At 41.4% G+C, this 16,002-nt stretch overlaps 1 protein-coding gene across 4 annotated transcripts in view; it reads right to left on the bottom strand.

The window, feature by feature from the left end:
- Positions 1-16,002, bottom strand: part of GPR89B (G protein-coupled receptor 89B) — a 46,373-nt gene that overhangs the window by 28,817 nt on the left and 1,554 nt on the right. For all 4 annotated transcript variants that reach the window (XM_075854645.1, XM_075854646.1, XM_075854644.1 and 1 more), the window contains exons 2-8: positions 12,774-12,937; positions 6,968-7,027; positions 6,573-6,676; positions 6,167-6,273; positions 5,415-5,516; positions 4,847-4,967; positions 4,219-4,299 (exon numbers count right to left, since the gene is read on the bottom strand). In XM_075854645.1, coding sequence (XP_075710760.1) covers positions 4,219-4,299; positions 4,847-4,967; positions 5,415-5,516; positions 6,167-6,273; positions 6,573-6,676; positions 6,968-7,027; positions 12,774-12,815 — 617 coding nt within the window. In that variant the 5' untranslated portion in view covers positions 12,816-12,937. The remainder of the gene's footprint in view (positions 1-4,218; positions 4,300-4,846; positions 4,968-5,414; positions 5,517-6,166; positions 6,274-6,572; positions 6,677-6,967; positions 7,028-12,773; positions 12,938-16,002) is intronic.

The raw sequence follows: 16,002 nt of genomic DNA, 5'->3' as shown, positions 1-16,002 counted from the left end.
GTATTATAGTAGTTATATTCTTGTGTATAGGAGCAGTATTATAGTAGTTATATTCTTGTATATAGGAGCAGTATTATAGCAGTTATAGTCTTGTATATAGGGGCAGTATTATAGTAGTTATATTCTTGTATATAGGGACAGTATTATAGTAGTTATATTCTTGTATACAGAGGGCAGTATTATATTAGTTATATTCTTGTATATAGAGGGCAGTATTATAGTAGTTATATTCTTGTATATAGGGGCAGTATTATAGCAGTTATAGTCTTGTATATAGGGGCAGTATTATAGTAGTTATATTCTTGTATATAGGAGCAGTATTATAGTAGTTACATTCTTGTATATTGGCTGTATTATAGTAGTTATATTCTTGTATATTGGCTGTATTATAGTAGTTATATTCTTGTATATAGGGGGCAGTATTATAGTAGTTATATTCTTGTATATTGGCTGTATTATAGTAGTTATATTCTTGTATATAGGGGCAGTATTATAGCAGTTATAGTCTTGTATATAGGGGCAGTATTATAGTAGTTATATTCTTGTATATAGGGGCAGTATTATAGTAGTTATATTCTTGTATATAGGGGCAGTATTATAGTAGTTATATTCTTGTATATAGGGGGCAGTATTATAGTAGTTATATTCTTGTATATTGGCTGTATTATAGTAGTTATAGTCTTGTATATGGGGGGCAGTATTATAGTAGTTATATTCTTGTATATAGGGGGCTGTATTATAGTAGTTATATTCTTGTATATAGGGGGCAGTATTATAGTAGTTATATTCTTGTATATAGTGGGCAGTATTATAGTAGTTATATTCTTGTATATAGTGGGCAGTATTATAGTAGTTATATTCTTGTATATAGTGGGCAGTATTATAGTAGTTATATTCTTATATATATAGTGGCAGTATTATAGTAGTTATATTCTTGTATATAGGGGCAGTATTATAGTAGTTATATTCTTGTATATAGGGGGCAGTATTATAGTAGTTATATTCTTGTATATAGGAGCAGTATTATAGTAGTTATATTCTTGTATATAGGGGCAGTATTATAGCAGTTATAGTCTTGTATATAGGGGCAGTATTATAGTAGTTATATTCTTGTATATAGGAGCAGTATTATAGTAGTTACATTCTTGTATATTGGCTGTATTATAGTAGTTATATTCTTGTATATTGGCTGTATTATAGTAGTTATATTCTTGTATATAGGGGGCAGTATTATAGTAGTTATATTCTTGTATATTGGCTGTATTATAGTAGTTATATTCTTGTATATAGGGGCAGTATTATAGCAGTTATAGTCTTGTATATAGGGGCAGTATTATAGTAGTTATATTCTTGTATATAGGGGCAGTATTATAGTAGTTATATTCTTGTATATAGGGGCAGTATTATAGTAGTTATATTCTTGTATATAGGGGGCAGTATTATAGTAGTTATATTCTTGTATATTGGCTGTATTATAGTAGTTATAGTCTTGTATATGGGGGGCAGTATTATAGTAGTTATATTCTTGTATATAGGGGGCTGTATTATAGTAGTTATATTCTTGTATATAGGGGGCAGTATTATAGTAGTTATATTCTTGTATATAGTGGGCAGTATTATAGTAGTTATATTCTTGTATATAGTGGGCAGTATTATAGTAGTTATATTCTTGTATATAGTGGGCAGTATTATAGTAGTTATATTCTTATATATATAGTGGCAGTATTATAGTAGTTATATTCTTGTATATAGGGGCAGTATTATAGTAGTTATATTCTTGTATATAGGGGGCAGTATTATAGTAGTTATATTCTTGTATATAGGAGCAGTATTATAGTAGTTATATTCTTGTATATAGGGGGCAGTATTATAGTAGTTATATTCTTGTATATAGGAGGCAGTATTATAGTAGTTATATTCTTGTATATAGGGGCAGTATTATAGTAGTTATATTCTTGTATATAGGAGTAGTATTATAGTAGTTATATTCTTGTACATAAGGGGCAGTATTATAGTAGTTATATTCTTGTATATAGTGGCAGTATTATAGCAGTTATAGTCTTGTATATAGGAGCAGTATTATAGTAGTTATATTCTTGTATATAGGGACAGTATTATAGTGGTTATATTCTTGTATATAGGGGGCAGTATTATAGCAGTTATAGTCTTGTATATAGGGGCAGTATTATAGTAGTTATATTCTTGTATATAGGGACAGTATTATAGTAGTTATATTCTTGTACATAGGGGGCAGTATTATAGTAGTTATATTCTTGTATATAGGGGCAGTATTATAGTAGTTATATTTTTGTACATAGAGACAGTATTATAGCAGTTATAGTCTTGTATATAGGGGCAGTATTATAGTAGTTATATTCTTGTATATAGGGACAGTATTATAGTAGTTATATTCTTGTATATAGGGGGCAGTATTATAGTAGTTATATTCTTGTATATAGGAGCAGTATTATAGTAGTTATATTCTTGTATATAGGGGCAGTATTATAGTAGTTATATTCTTGTATATAGGATCAGTATTATAGTAGTTATATTCTTGTATATAGGAGGCAGTATTATAGTAGTTACATTCTTGTATATAGGGGGCAGTATTATAGTAGTTATATTCTTGTATATTGGCTGTATTATAGTAGTTATATTCTTGTATATTGGCTGTATTATAGTAGTTATATTCTTGTATATAGGAGGCAGTATTATAGTAGTTACATTCTTGTATATAGGGGGCAGTATTATAGTAGTTATATTCTTGTATATTGGCAGTATTATAGTAGTTATATTCTTGTACATAGAGGGCAGTATTATAGTAGTTATATTCTTGTATATAGGGAGCAGTATTATAGTAGTTATATTCTTGTATATAGGAGGCAGTATTATAGTAGTTATATTCTTGTATATAGGAGCAGTATTATAGTAGTTATATTCTTGTATATAGGGGCAGTATTATAGTAGTTATATTCCTGTATATAGGAGGCAGTATTATAGTAGTTATATTCTTGTATATAGGAGCAGTATTATAGTAGTTATATTCTTGTATATAGGGGGCAGTATTATAGTAGTTATATTCTTGTATATAGGAGCAGTATTATAGTAGTTATATTCTTGTGTATAGGGGGCAGTATTATAGTAGTTATATTCTTGTATATAGGAGCAGTATTATAGTAGTTATATTCTTGTATATAGGGGGCAGTATTATAGTAGTTATATTCCTGTATATAGGAGGCAGTATTATAGTAGTTATATTCTTGTATATTGGCTGTATTATAGTATTAAGTTGCATTGTTTGTCAAGCAAATGCATGAATGGGTTTTATAAGTGAAAACCAGCTTTGTAAACCATAATTATGTGTAAATAATGCATCCTAAAAACATAGCAGCTGTACATACCTTGTGGACTTAGAGGAATCCGTCAGATCTGCATGACTAATGGCTTAGGTGAGCGCTGGTCCTGCGTGTCTCTGTTTATGGTATTGGATTTGATTGATAACGGCTGGATCCTGCCTGTCAGACATGCAGGTCCAGCATTTACTGAAGCTAGCAGTCCTGCAGACCTGACGGATTCGGCTGAGACGACAAGATACAGATTCTATGCTTTCAGAAAATACATAGAAACCAATTTAAAAGTTGTTCACAATCACATAAGACACAGTTTTATAAAGAAATTTAAAAAAATGGACTTCAAAGGTTTACATAGACTTTAAAGCAGATACTTTTCCTCCCAGATTAATTTGACATTAATGTACATTACTCAGCAGGGGGAACATATGAAAAAGCTCCTTCCAAAGTACAGACAATATAAAATTTGTGCTTCCTCCTTGGGCACAATGGGAGAAATATTGAGGATATAGGAAAAAAAAATAAGTAATTTGCAAATCATGTTATGTCTTTATACCACTTAATTTTGGCATGCTTGTTGATGCCACGATCAGTAATAACTGGCACCAGCTCCTTGGACCGATAGGTCTCCTCTTATGTGTATTCCCACCCGAACCCCGATTATCTCTTTCTAAAAATGATTTCAATAGGGACGTGCCAGTTGTCTAAATTAAGAAGATTAATAGATTCCTGTATATATAAGAGTAATGCAGAGAATACTTTTCGGATATGTGTATATATAGAAGATCTAAATTCCTGTTTGTAGGAATAGAAATATGAGAATGACACAGGATGTTGCTGCCCTCTAGTGGACATTCCTCAGCATTACCTTTTTTTCTTACTGACGATCATATCCATGGTTTGCAGCAGTCTTCTTTCCAGCGCCTGGATATCCGCTTCTGTTACATTCCTAAGAATCCAATAATGAATACATCAGTTGAAATTGGCCCAAAAAGCTGAAGATCGAATATAGCAACATCTACAATGGATAGATCGTCTGCTGATCGTATCGTTTTTAAAAAGTAAAATATTATCGGTGTCGGCAGTACATCTTGGTGTGCAAACAGGGAGACGCGCTGCCGACATGATAATAACGTATGGGGACGAGTGATCAGAGTAACGACTGCTCGTCCCCATCCATAGCTCCGGGTGACAGGAGCAAACGAGCGCCGATCAACGGTGTTTCATTGATCGTCGCTCGCTGCACTGGCCAATTATCAGCTGGTGTAATAAGGCCCTTAGGGATGAAAAGCCAGATCACACCCAGCAGAAGCTATAGTTAAGTAAGTCATTCAAAATTGTGAGCAGGATGATGGAGAGCCACAGATGTAGGTATATGGCACAGGAGAGGAAGCAAACTGTGCTCTGTGCAGCAGCATGCATGTCACATGCAGTGAGCAATTTACAACCATCATTTAGGGAGGGGCAGAGAGAAGTGGTTGGCAATATTCACTCACCTTAAGAAGTACGACATGTATGTGTAGGGACAATTCACGGCACCAAACCCGGACAGCAAGGCCATTAGGGTCACCCCGATAACACCCACCCTGCTGATCAGCTGCTCAATGGAGAGTATTCCTACAAGAAAAGAATATCCTTTCATGAAAAAACCTACATACACCTTATGTTCATACAAGGCTGGCATCACACACTGTATTTTACATGTAATATTCACTGGATCACCCCAAAAAAAATCCTAACTACAGATCCCAGAGCCGTACGAGATGAGGAAAAAGAGATAAAGAGGATAAAGGCAAAGTAAAGAGATTAAATTTGTCAGACTTGTAAAGTGACAACCATTTATCTGAGCCAGAAATGTGCTCAAAGCAGCACTTCCCTCCCCCACTCCTCTGGATAGCTCATACAGTGTATTACACAGTAGGGGGCGACAATGAGCAAAGGAGAAAGCTCCACCAAAGAGAATATGCGATTTGTGCTTCACCGTGATGCATGATGGGAGAGATATTCAGGATAATGGAATATATAACTTAGTAAATCCTAATCTATAGACGGACCTGGACTTACCATGTTTTGGGCTCAGTATGGGAAAGGGATCTCCCAGCTTCCAAAAGAAATACATAAAGGTGAGCCACAACACGCAGGCGAACAGCAGCCTCTGACGATGCACTGGGCGGAGAATAAACATTATTAAAAGGTACATCCGGATATGGGACAATAAAACTGCTACATGTGTTAATCCAATGTTAACTTTTCCTTTAGTTATGTCCAAGGATGCAGCTATATGGATTTATATTGAAAGAGGAGTTAGCTACTTCCTCCTTCACTGCTGTCACCATTGGTTTACACTTCCCAACATTCATTGTTGTTCAACGGAAAAAATAAAATGCTTTGTGACTTTATAGCAAGTGAAGAATTTTCACTGTCTGATACATCGTTGAAGTAAAAATATTTGGTCATCGATCCAAGAACATGTTTCACACTCTATATACAGTATATACTATCTCTATACAGTGAGACAGATGAGAGGGGTAGGGTTCTCTTACTGCGTTTGACTGCCAGAGAGACCGGAGATAGAGAAGGAGGTGGAAACACTGGGTGACAGAATAAAGCAAACACAAGAGCTAATATGGCTGACGATGATAGCTATCAGACAGCTACTTCCTGTTTCAGACAAAAGAAAATATCTGCACACAAGGGATCCTGGGAGTTGTAGTTTTGCAGCAGCTGGAGAGTCACAGGTTGGAGAAATCCACTCTATAGTTAAACACCGCAGTAACTGGAGAATGGGCCTGAGGGGTTGGCTGATTTGTACTCACACAGTCGAATGTTGCTCACCACGAAATATCCAATATAAAACGGAACCACAAAGACAAGGACCAGCAGGATCACACACAGGTTGAGCTTCCAGTGGAAATACCGAGAGCTGGAAAACAACAATCCCTATTATTACTTCTAGAGCCGGATTATCAGACTTTCTGGATTGTCAGATGCCAAATTATAGGAATTTCCCAGTATTACTTAATTTATTACCACCCAATTGTTTTAGTTAATATTTTGTTTCTTTTTTTTATCTTTTAAATTTGAGCTTTCTGTTCTTAGTCTGTCCGTCTCATCTTTATCTTGATAGAAAACAAAATGTAAAAAGGCAGGAAAGCGAAACACATGGGACGCAAGAATTAAATAGGAAGAAAAGCCAAAATTTTCCAGACGCATTTCACACACCTGCTATTGAGCAAACCCAGGATCTCGAAAATGATGAGTTCAAACATAGTGCAAGAAAAGGCGAAGGTCACCGAGAAGACAACCTGGACGACATACTGCCGCACCTATGGAGAGCAAAATCTTGGTGTTATGTCCCATGATTAGACCCCAAGTCATGTAATCATCTGTATCGAGGTAAACACAGCCTATAACTTACTTGGAGCAAGATACAATATTAAACTCTAGAATAACAGGGTAGACATGATCTGTGCCTTCCTTACATTGCATATGTCCATTAGATCATTAATATAAGTGATTACTAACCAGGGAAATGCAGGGAAGACAACGATTGTGTCTCCCCGGCATGCTTTTTTTCCCCCTCTGACAATTACATTACAATATTTCGGGGTACATACCTCATAATCTTTAAAGAGCTGCCGCATGAAAAACAGCCATCCAAAGCCAAAGAACAGCAGCTGAGAGGAGAGAAACAAAACAGCAGCACTATGAGATGTAACTATACGAAACAGAGCAAAGGCTTAACAGGCACCGCACCCAAATTAAGAAAAAAAGAAATGTTTAAGGCTGAAGCTGCATAGTGGTTGTGTGAGTTCATCATGTCACAGGAAAGTATTGTATATAGTTCAACACTGAGGAAACATCACAGGTTACAAAGGTATATCACGTACTAACATTATAGAGGTATTCCGATCTCTAACATTTACAGGACGGGCTCAGCTCTATCCGCAACTTCTAGAGACTTGAATGGAGAGAGCTGCACCACCCCTCAATTCAGTCAGTTCTTCATCTACAGCAAGCGGATCAGGAGATCAACTGAGCAGGCAAAAAGAAAAAAACACCCTTAAAAGGGTTGTATGAGAAAAGAAAAACATCACTCCTCTTATACTACACCACACAGGAGAGCTGACAGATCCTCTATACTACACCACACAGAAGAGCTGACAGATCCTCTATACTACACCACACAGGAGAGCTGATAGACCCTCTATACTACACCACACAGGAGAACTGACAGCTCCTCTATACTACACCACACAGGAGAACTGACAGATCCTCTATACTACACCACACAGGAGAGCAGACAGCTCCTCTATACTACACCACACAGGAGAGCTGACAGATCCTCTATACTACACCACACAGGAGAACTGACAGCTCCTCTATACTACACCACACAGGAGAGCTGACAGATCCTCTATACTACACCACATAGGAGAACTGACAGCTCCTCTATACTACACCACACAGGAGAGCTGACAGATCCTCTATACTACACCACACAGGAGAGCTGACAGATCCTCTATACTACACCACACAGGAGAACTGACAGATCCTCTATACTACACCACACAGGAGATGTGACAGATCCTCCATACTACACCACACAGGAGAACTGGCAGCTCCTCTATACTGCACCATACAGGAGAGCTGACAGCTCCTCTATACTGCACCATACAGGAGAGCTGACAGATCCACTATACTACACCACACAGGAGAGCTAGCATATCCTCTATACTACACCACACAGGAGAACTGGCAGCTCCTCTACACTACACAGGAGAGCTGTCAGATCCTCTATACTGTACCACACAGGAGAACTGACAGATCCTACTACACCACACAGGAGAGCTGACAGCTCCTCTATACTACACCACACAGGAGAGCTGACAGATCCTCTATACTACACCACACAGGAGAGCTGACAGCTCCTCTATACTACACCACACAGGAGAGCTGTCAGATCCTCTATACTACACCACACAGGAGAGCTGACAGCTCCTCTATACTACACCACAGAGGAGAGCGGACACATCCTCTATACTACACCACACAGGAGAGCGGACACATCCTCTATACTACACCACACAGGAGAGCTGACAGATCCCCTATACTACACCACACAGGAGTGCTGACAGATCCTCTATACACCACACAGGAGAGCTGTCAGATCCTCTATACTGTACCACACAGGAGAACTGACAGATCCTACTACACCACACAGGAGAGCTGACAGCTCCTCTATACTACACCACACAGGAGAGCTGACAGATCCTCTATACTACACCACACAGGAGAGCTGACAGATCCTCTATACTACATCACACAGGAGAGATGACAGATCTTCTATACTACACCACACAGGAGAGATGACAGATCTTCTATACTACACCACACAGGAGAGCTGACAGCTCCTCTATACTACACCACACAAGAGAGCTGACAGATCCTCTATACTACACCACACAGGTGAGCTGACAGATCCTCTATATTACACCACACAGGTGAGCTGACAGATCCTCTATACTACACCACACAGGAGAGCTGACAGATCCTTTATACTACACCACACAGGAGAGCTGACAGATCCTCTATACTACACCACACAGGAGAGCTGACAGATCCTCTATACTACACCACACAGGAGAACTGACAGATCCTCTATACTACACACAGGAGAGCTGACAGCTCCTCTATACTACACCACACAGGAGAGCTGACAGCTCCTCTATACTACACCACAGAGGAGAGCGGACACATCCTCTATACTACACCACACAGGAGAGCGGACACATCCTCTATACTACACCACACAGGAGAGCTGACAGATCCCCTATACTACACCACACAGGAGTGCTGACAGATCCTCTATACACCACACAGGAGAGCTGACAGATCCTCTATACTACACCACACAGGAGAGCTGACAGCTCCTCTATACTACACCACACAGGAGAACTGACAGCTCCTCTATACTACACCACACAGGAGAGCAGACAGATACTCTATACTACACCACACAGGAGAGCTGACAGCTCCTCTACACCACACCACACAGGAGAGCAGACAGATACTCTATACTACACCACACAGGAGAGCTGACGGATCCTCTATACTACACCACACAGGAGAGCTGACGGATGCTCTATACTACACCACAAAGGAGAGCTGACAGATCCTCTATACTACACCACACAGGAGAGCTGACAGCTCCTCTATACTACACCACACAGGAGAGCTGACAGCTCCTCTATACTACACCACACAGGAGAGCAGACAGCTCCTCTATACTACACCACACAGGAGAGCTGACAGCTCCTCTACACTACACCACACAGGAGAGCTGACAGCTCCTCTACACCACACCGGAGAGCTGAGAGATCCTCTATACTACACCACACAGGAGAACTGACAGCTTCTCTATACTACACCACACAGGAGAGCTGACAGATCCTCTATACTACACCACACAGGACAGCTGACAGATCCTCTATACTACACCACACAGGAGAGCTGACAGCTCCTCTATACTACACCACACAGGAGAGCTGACAGCTCCTCTATACTACACCACACAGGAGAGCTGACGGATCCTCTATACTACACCACAAAGGAGAGCTGACAGATCCTCTATACTACACCACACAGGAGAGCTGACAGCTCCTCTATACTACACCACACAGGAGAGCTGACAGCTCCTCTATACTACACCACACAGGAGAGCAGACAGCTCCTCTATACTACACCACACAGGAGAGCAGACAGATACTCTATACTACACCACACAGGAGAGCTGACGGATCCTCTATACTACACCACACAGGAGAGCTGACAGATCCTCTATACTACACCACACAGGAGAGCTGACAGCTCATCTATACTACACCACACGAGAACTGACAGATCCTCTATACTACACCACACAGGAGAGCTGACAGGTCCTCAATACTACACCATACAGGAGAACTGACAGGTCCTCCATACTACACCACACAGGAGAACTGACAGATCCTCTATACTACATCACACAGGAGAGATGACAGATCTTCTATACTACACCACACAGGAGAGATGACAGATCTTCTATACTACACCACACAGGAGAGCTGACAGCTCCTCTACACTACACCACACAGGAGAGCTGACAGCTCCTCTATACTACACTACACAGGAGAGCTGACAGATCCTCTATACTACACCACACAGGAGATCTGACAGATCCTCTATACTACACCACACAGGAGAGCTGACAGATCCTCTATACTACACCACACAGAAGAGCTGACAGCTCCTCTATACTACACTACACAGGAGAGCTGACAGATCCTCTATACTACACCACACAGGAGAGCTGACAGATCCTCTATACTACACCACACAGGAGAGCTGACAGCTCCTCTATACTACACTACACAGGAGAGCTGACAGATCCTCTATACTACACCACACAGGAGAGCTGACAGATCCTCTATACTACACCACACAGGAGAGCTGACAGCTCCTCTATACTACACCACACAGGAGATAAGTAATGTAATGTATGTACACAGTGACTGCACCAGCAGAATAGTGAGTGCAGCTCTGGAATATAATACAGGATGTAACTCAGGATCAGTACAGGATAAGTAATGTAATGTATGTACACAGTGACTCCACCAGCAGAATAGAGACTGCAGCTCTGGAGTATAATACAGGCTGTTACTCAGGATCAGTACAGGATAAGTAATGTAATGTATGCACACAGTGACTCCACCAGCAGAATAGTGAGTGCAGCTCTGGAGTATAATACAGGCTGTAACTCAGGATCAGTACAGGATAAGTAATGTATGTACATAGTGACTCCACCAGCAGAATAGTGAGTGCAGTTGTGGAGTATAATACAGGATATAACTCCGGATCAGTACAGGATAAGTAATGTAATATATATACACAGTGTCTCCACCAGCAGAATAGTGAGTGCAGCTCTGGAGTATAATACAGGATGTAACACAGGATCAGTAATGTAATGTATGTACACAGTGACTCCACCAGCAGAATAGTGAATGCAGCCCTGAAGTATAATACAGGATGTAACTCAGTATCAGTACAGGATAAGTAATGTAATGTATGTACACAGTGACTCCACCAGCAGAATAGTGAGTGCAGCTCTGGAGTATAATACAGGATGTAACTCCGGATCAGTACAGGATAAGTAATGTAATGTATGTACACAGTGACTCCACCAGCAGAATAGTGAGTGCAGCTCTGGAGTATAATACAGGATGTAACACAGGATCAGTAATGTAATGTATGTACACAGTGACTCCACCAGCAGAATAGTGAGTGCAGCTCTGGAGTATAATACAGGATATAACTCAGGATCAGTACAGGATAAGTAATGTGATGTACACAGTGACTCCACCAGCAGAATAGTGAGTGCAGCTCTGGAGTATACTACAGGATATAACTCAGGATCAGTACAGGATAAGTAATGTAATGTATGTACACAGTGACTCCACCAGCAGAATAGTGAGTGCAGCTATGGAGTATAATACAGGATATAACTCAGGATCAGTACAGGATAAGTAATGTGATGTACACAGTGACTCCACCAGCAGAATAGTGAGTGCAGCTCTGGAGTATACTACAGGATATAACTCAGGATCAGTACAGGATAAGTAATGTAATGTATGTAGACAGTGACTCCACCAGCAGAATAGTGAGTGCAGCTCTGGAGTATAATACAGGATGTAACACAGGATCAGTAATGTAATGTATGTACACAGTGACTCCACCAGCAGAATAGTGAGTGCAGCTCTGGAGTATAATACAGGATGTAACTCAGGATCAGTACAGGATAAGTAATATAATGTATGTACACAGTGACTCCACCAGCAAAATAGTGAATGCAGCCCTGAAGTATAATACAGGATGTAACTCAGTATCAGTACAGGATAAGTAATGTAATGTATGTACACAGTGACTCCACCAGCAGAATAGTGAGTGCAGCTCTGGAGTATAATACAGGATGTAACTCCGGATCAGTACAGGATAAGTAATGTAATGTATGTACACAGTGACTCCACCAGCAGAATAGTGATTGCAGCTCTGGAGTATAATACAGGATGTAACACAGGATCAGTAATGTAATGTATGTACACAGTGACTCCACCAGCAGAATAGTGAGTGCAGCTCTGGAGTATAATACAGGATATAACTCAGGATCAGTACAGGATAAGTAATCACCAGCAGAATAGTGAGCGCAGCTCTGGAGTATAATACAGGATATAACTCAGGATCAGTACAGGATAAGTAATGTGATGTATGTACACAGTGACTTAAGTTTATACATAGATTTATAGTATATGTAACTGTAATATGGTGTTCATAGACTGATCTGGTAATATGAGGGGTCACCACCAGGCAGCAGTATCTGCCTCTTACCTGAGATATGACCATGAAGATGGAGTCGATAAGGAAACTCATGGTGGGCGGATGATGGATTCTCCCACACAACTAATATAATAATATATCCGCTTGGTGGTCTTCAAGCTCTTGAGGTCAGGTCAGTGCTGGGTTATTTCTTCACATGTCGGATCCTCTTTTTACTGTAGAAATCAATACCAAACATTCATCAGATGCAGACAATATAAAACATATAAAGAAACGTCATCTCAGAAATAGATCATGAACTACAACCCCAGTATAACAGCATAGAAAGGGTGAGAATTATTGGTCAGTACTACAAGTCCCAGCATTCCATGTCAGTCAGCACTACAAGTCTCAGCATTCCATGTCAGTCAGCACTACAAGTCTCAGCATTCCCTGTCAGTCAGCACTACAAGTCTCAGCATTCCCTGTCAGTCAGCACTACAAGTCTCAGCATTCCCTGTCAGTCAGTACTACAAGTCTCAGCATTCCATGTCAGTCAGCACTACAAGTCTCAGCATTCCCTGTCAGTCAGTACTACAAGTCTCAGCATTCCATGTCAGTCAGCACTACAAGTCTCAGCATTCCCTGTCAGTCAGTACTACAAGTCTCAGCATTCCATGTCAGTCAGCACTACAAGTCTCAGCATTCCCTGTCAGTCAGCACTACAAGTCTCAGCATTCCCTGTCAGTCGGCACTACAAGTCTCAGCATTCCCTGTCAGTCGGCACTACAAGTCTCAGCATTCCCTGTCAGTCAGCACTACAAGTCTCAGCATTCCCTGTCAGACAGCACTACAAGTCTCAGCATTCCCTGTCAGTCAGCACTACAAGTCTCAGCATTCCATGTCAGCACTACAAGTCTCAGCATTCCCTGTCAGTCAGTACTACAAGTCTCAGCATTCCATGTCAGTCAGCACTACAAGTCTCAGCATTCCATGTCAGTCAGCACTACAAGTCTCAGCATTCCATGTCAGTCAGCACTACAAGTCTCAGCATTCCCTGTCAGTCAGTACTACAAGTCTCAGCATTCCGTCAGTCAGCACTACAAGTCTCAGCATTCCCTGTCAGTCAGCACTACAAGTCTCAGCATTCCCTGTCAGTCAGCACTACAAGTCTCAGCATTCCCTGTCAGTCAGTACTACAAGTCTCAGCATTCCATGTCAGTCAGTACTACAAGTCTCAGCATTCCATGTCAGTCAGCACTACAAGTCTCAGCATTCCCTGTCAGTCAGTACTACAAGTCTCAGCATTCCGTCAGTCAGCACTACAAGTCTCAGCATTCCCTGTCAGTCAGCACTACAAGTCTCAGCATTCCCCGTCAGTCAGCACTACAAGTCTCAGCATTCCCTGTCAGTACTACAAGTCTCAGCATTCCCTGTCAGTCAGCACTACAAGTCTCAGCATTCCCCGTCAGTCAGCACTACAAGTCTCAGCATTCCCTGTCAGTACTACAAGTCTCAGCATTCCCTGTCAGTCAGCACTACAAGTCTCAGCATTCCCCGTCAGTCAGCACTACAAGTCTCAGCATTCCCCGTCAGTCAGTACTACAAGTCTCAGGATTCCATGTCAGTCAGCACTACAAGTCTCAGCATTCCGTCAGTCAGCACTACAAGTCTCAGCATTCCCTGCCAGTCAGCACTACAAGTCTCAGCATTCCATGTCAGTCAGCACTACAAGTCCCAGCATTCCGTCAGCACTACAAGTCTCAGCATTCCATGTCAGTCAGCACTACAAGTCTCAGCATTCCCTGCCAGTTAGTACTACAAGTCTCAGCATTCCCTGTCAGTCAGCACTACAAGTCTCAGCATTCCCTGTCAGTCAGCACTACAAGTCGCAGCATCCCCTATTAGTATGTAGTACAAGGTTCAGCATTCCATGTCAGTCAGCACTACAAGTCTCAGCATTCCATGTCAGTCAGCACTACAAGTCTCAGCATTCCGTCAGTCAGCACTACAAGTCTCAGCATTCCCTGTCAGTCAGTATTACAAGTCTCAGCATTCCATGTCAGTCAGCACTACAAGTCTCAGCATTCCATGTCAGTCAGCACTACAAGTCTCAGCATTCCCCGTCAGTCAGCACTACAAGTCTCAGCATTCCCCGTCAGTCAGCACTACAAGTCTCAGCATTCCCTGTCAGTACTACAAGTCTCAGGATTCCATGTCAGTCAGCACTACAAGTCTCAGCATTCCCTGTCAGTCAGCACTACAAGTCTCAGCATTCCCTGTCAGTCAGCACTACAAGTCTCAGCATTCCCTGTCAGTCAGCACTACAAGTCTCAGCATTCCCTGTCAGTCAGCACTACAAGTCTCAGCATTCCATGTCAGTCAGCACTACAAGTCTCAGCATTCCATGTCAGTCAGCACTACAAGTCTCAGCATTCCCTGTCAGTCAGTACTACAAGTCTCAGCATTCCATGTCAGTCAGCACTACAAGTCTCAGCATTCCATGTCAGTCAGCACTACAAGTCTCAGCATTCCCCGTCAGTACTACAAGTCTCAGCATTCCATGTCAGTCAGTACTACAAGTCTCAGCATTCCCTGTCAGTCAGCACTACAAGTCTCAGCATTCCATGTCAGTCAGCACTACAAGTCTCAGAATTCCCTGTCAGTACTACAAGTCTCAGCATTCCCTGTCAGTCAGCACTACAAGTCTCAGCATTCCCTGCCAGTCAGCACTACAAGTCTCAGCATTCCCTGTCAGTCAGCACTACAAGTCTCAGCATTCCCTGTCAGTCAGCACTACAAGTCTCAGCATTCCATGTCAGTCAGCACTACAAGTCTCAGCATTCCCTGTCAGTACTACAAGTCTCAGCATTCCCTGTCAGTCAGCACTACAAGTCTCAGCATTCCCTGCCAGTCAGCACTACAAGTCTCAGCATTCCCTGTCAGTCAGCACTACAAGTCTCAGCATTCCATGTCAGTCAGCACTACAAGTCTCAGCATTCCCTGTCAGTCAGTACTACAAGTCTCAGCATTCCATGTCAGTCAGCACTACAAGTCTCAGCATTCCATGTCAGTCAGCACTACAAGTCTCTGCATTCCCTGTCAGTCAGCACTACAAGTCTCAGCATTCCATGTCAGTCAGCACTACAAGTCTCAGCATTCCCTGTCAGTACTACAAGTCTCAGCATTCCCTGTCAGTCAGCACTACAAGTCTCAGCATTCCCCATCAGTACTACAAGTCTCAGCATTCCCTGCCAGTCAGCACTACAAGTCTCAGCATTCCCTGTCAGTCAGCACTACA

Source organism: Rhinoderma darwinii, chromosome 2, assembly GCF_050947455.1.
Source record: "Rhinoderma darwinii isolate aRhiDar2 chromosome 2, aRhiDar2.hap1, whole genome shotgun sequence".
Classification (NCBI taxonomy): domain Eukaryota; kingdom Metazoa; phylum Chordata; class Amphibia; order Anura; family Rhinodermatidae; genus Rhinoderma; species Rhinoderma darwinii.
The sequence above is the reverse complement of the archived record's forward strand: the minus strand, read 5'-3'. Positions and strand labels throughout refer to the sequence as shown.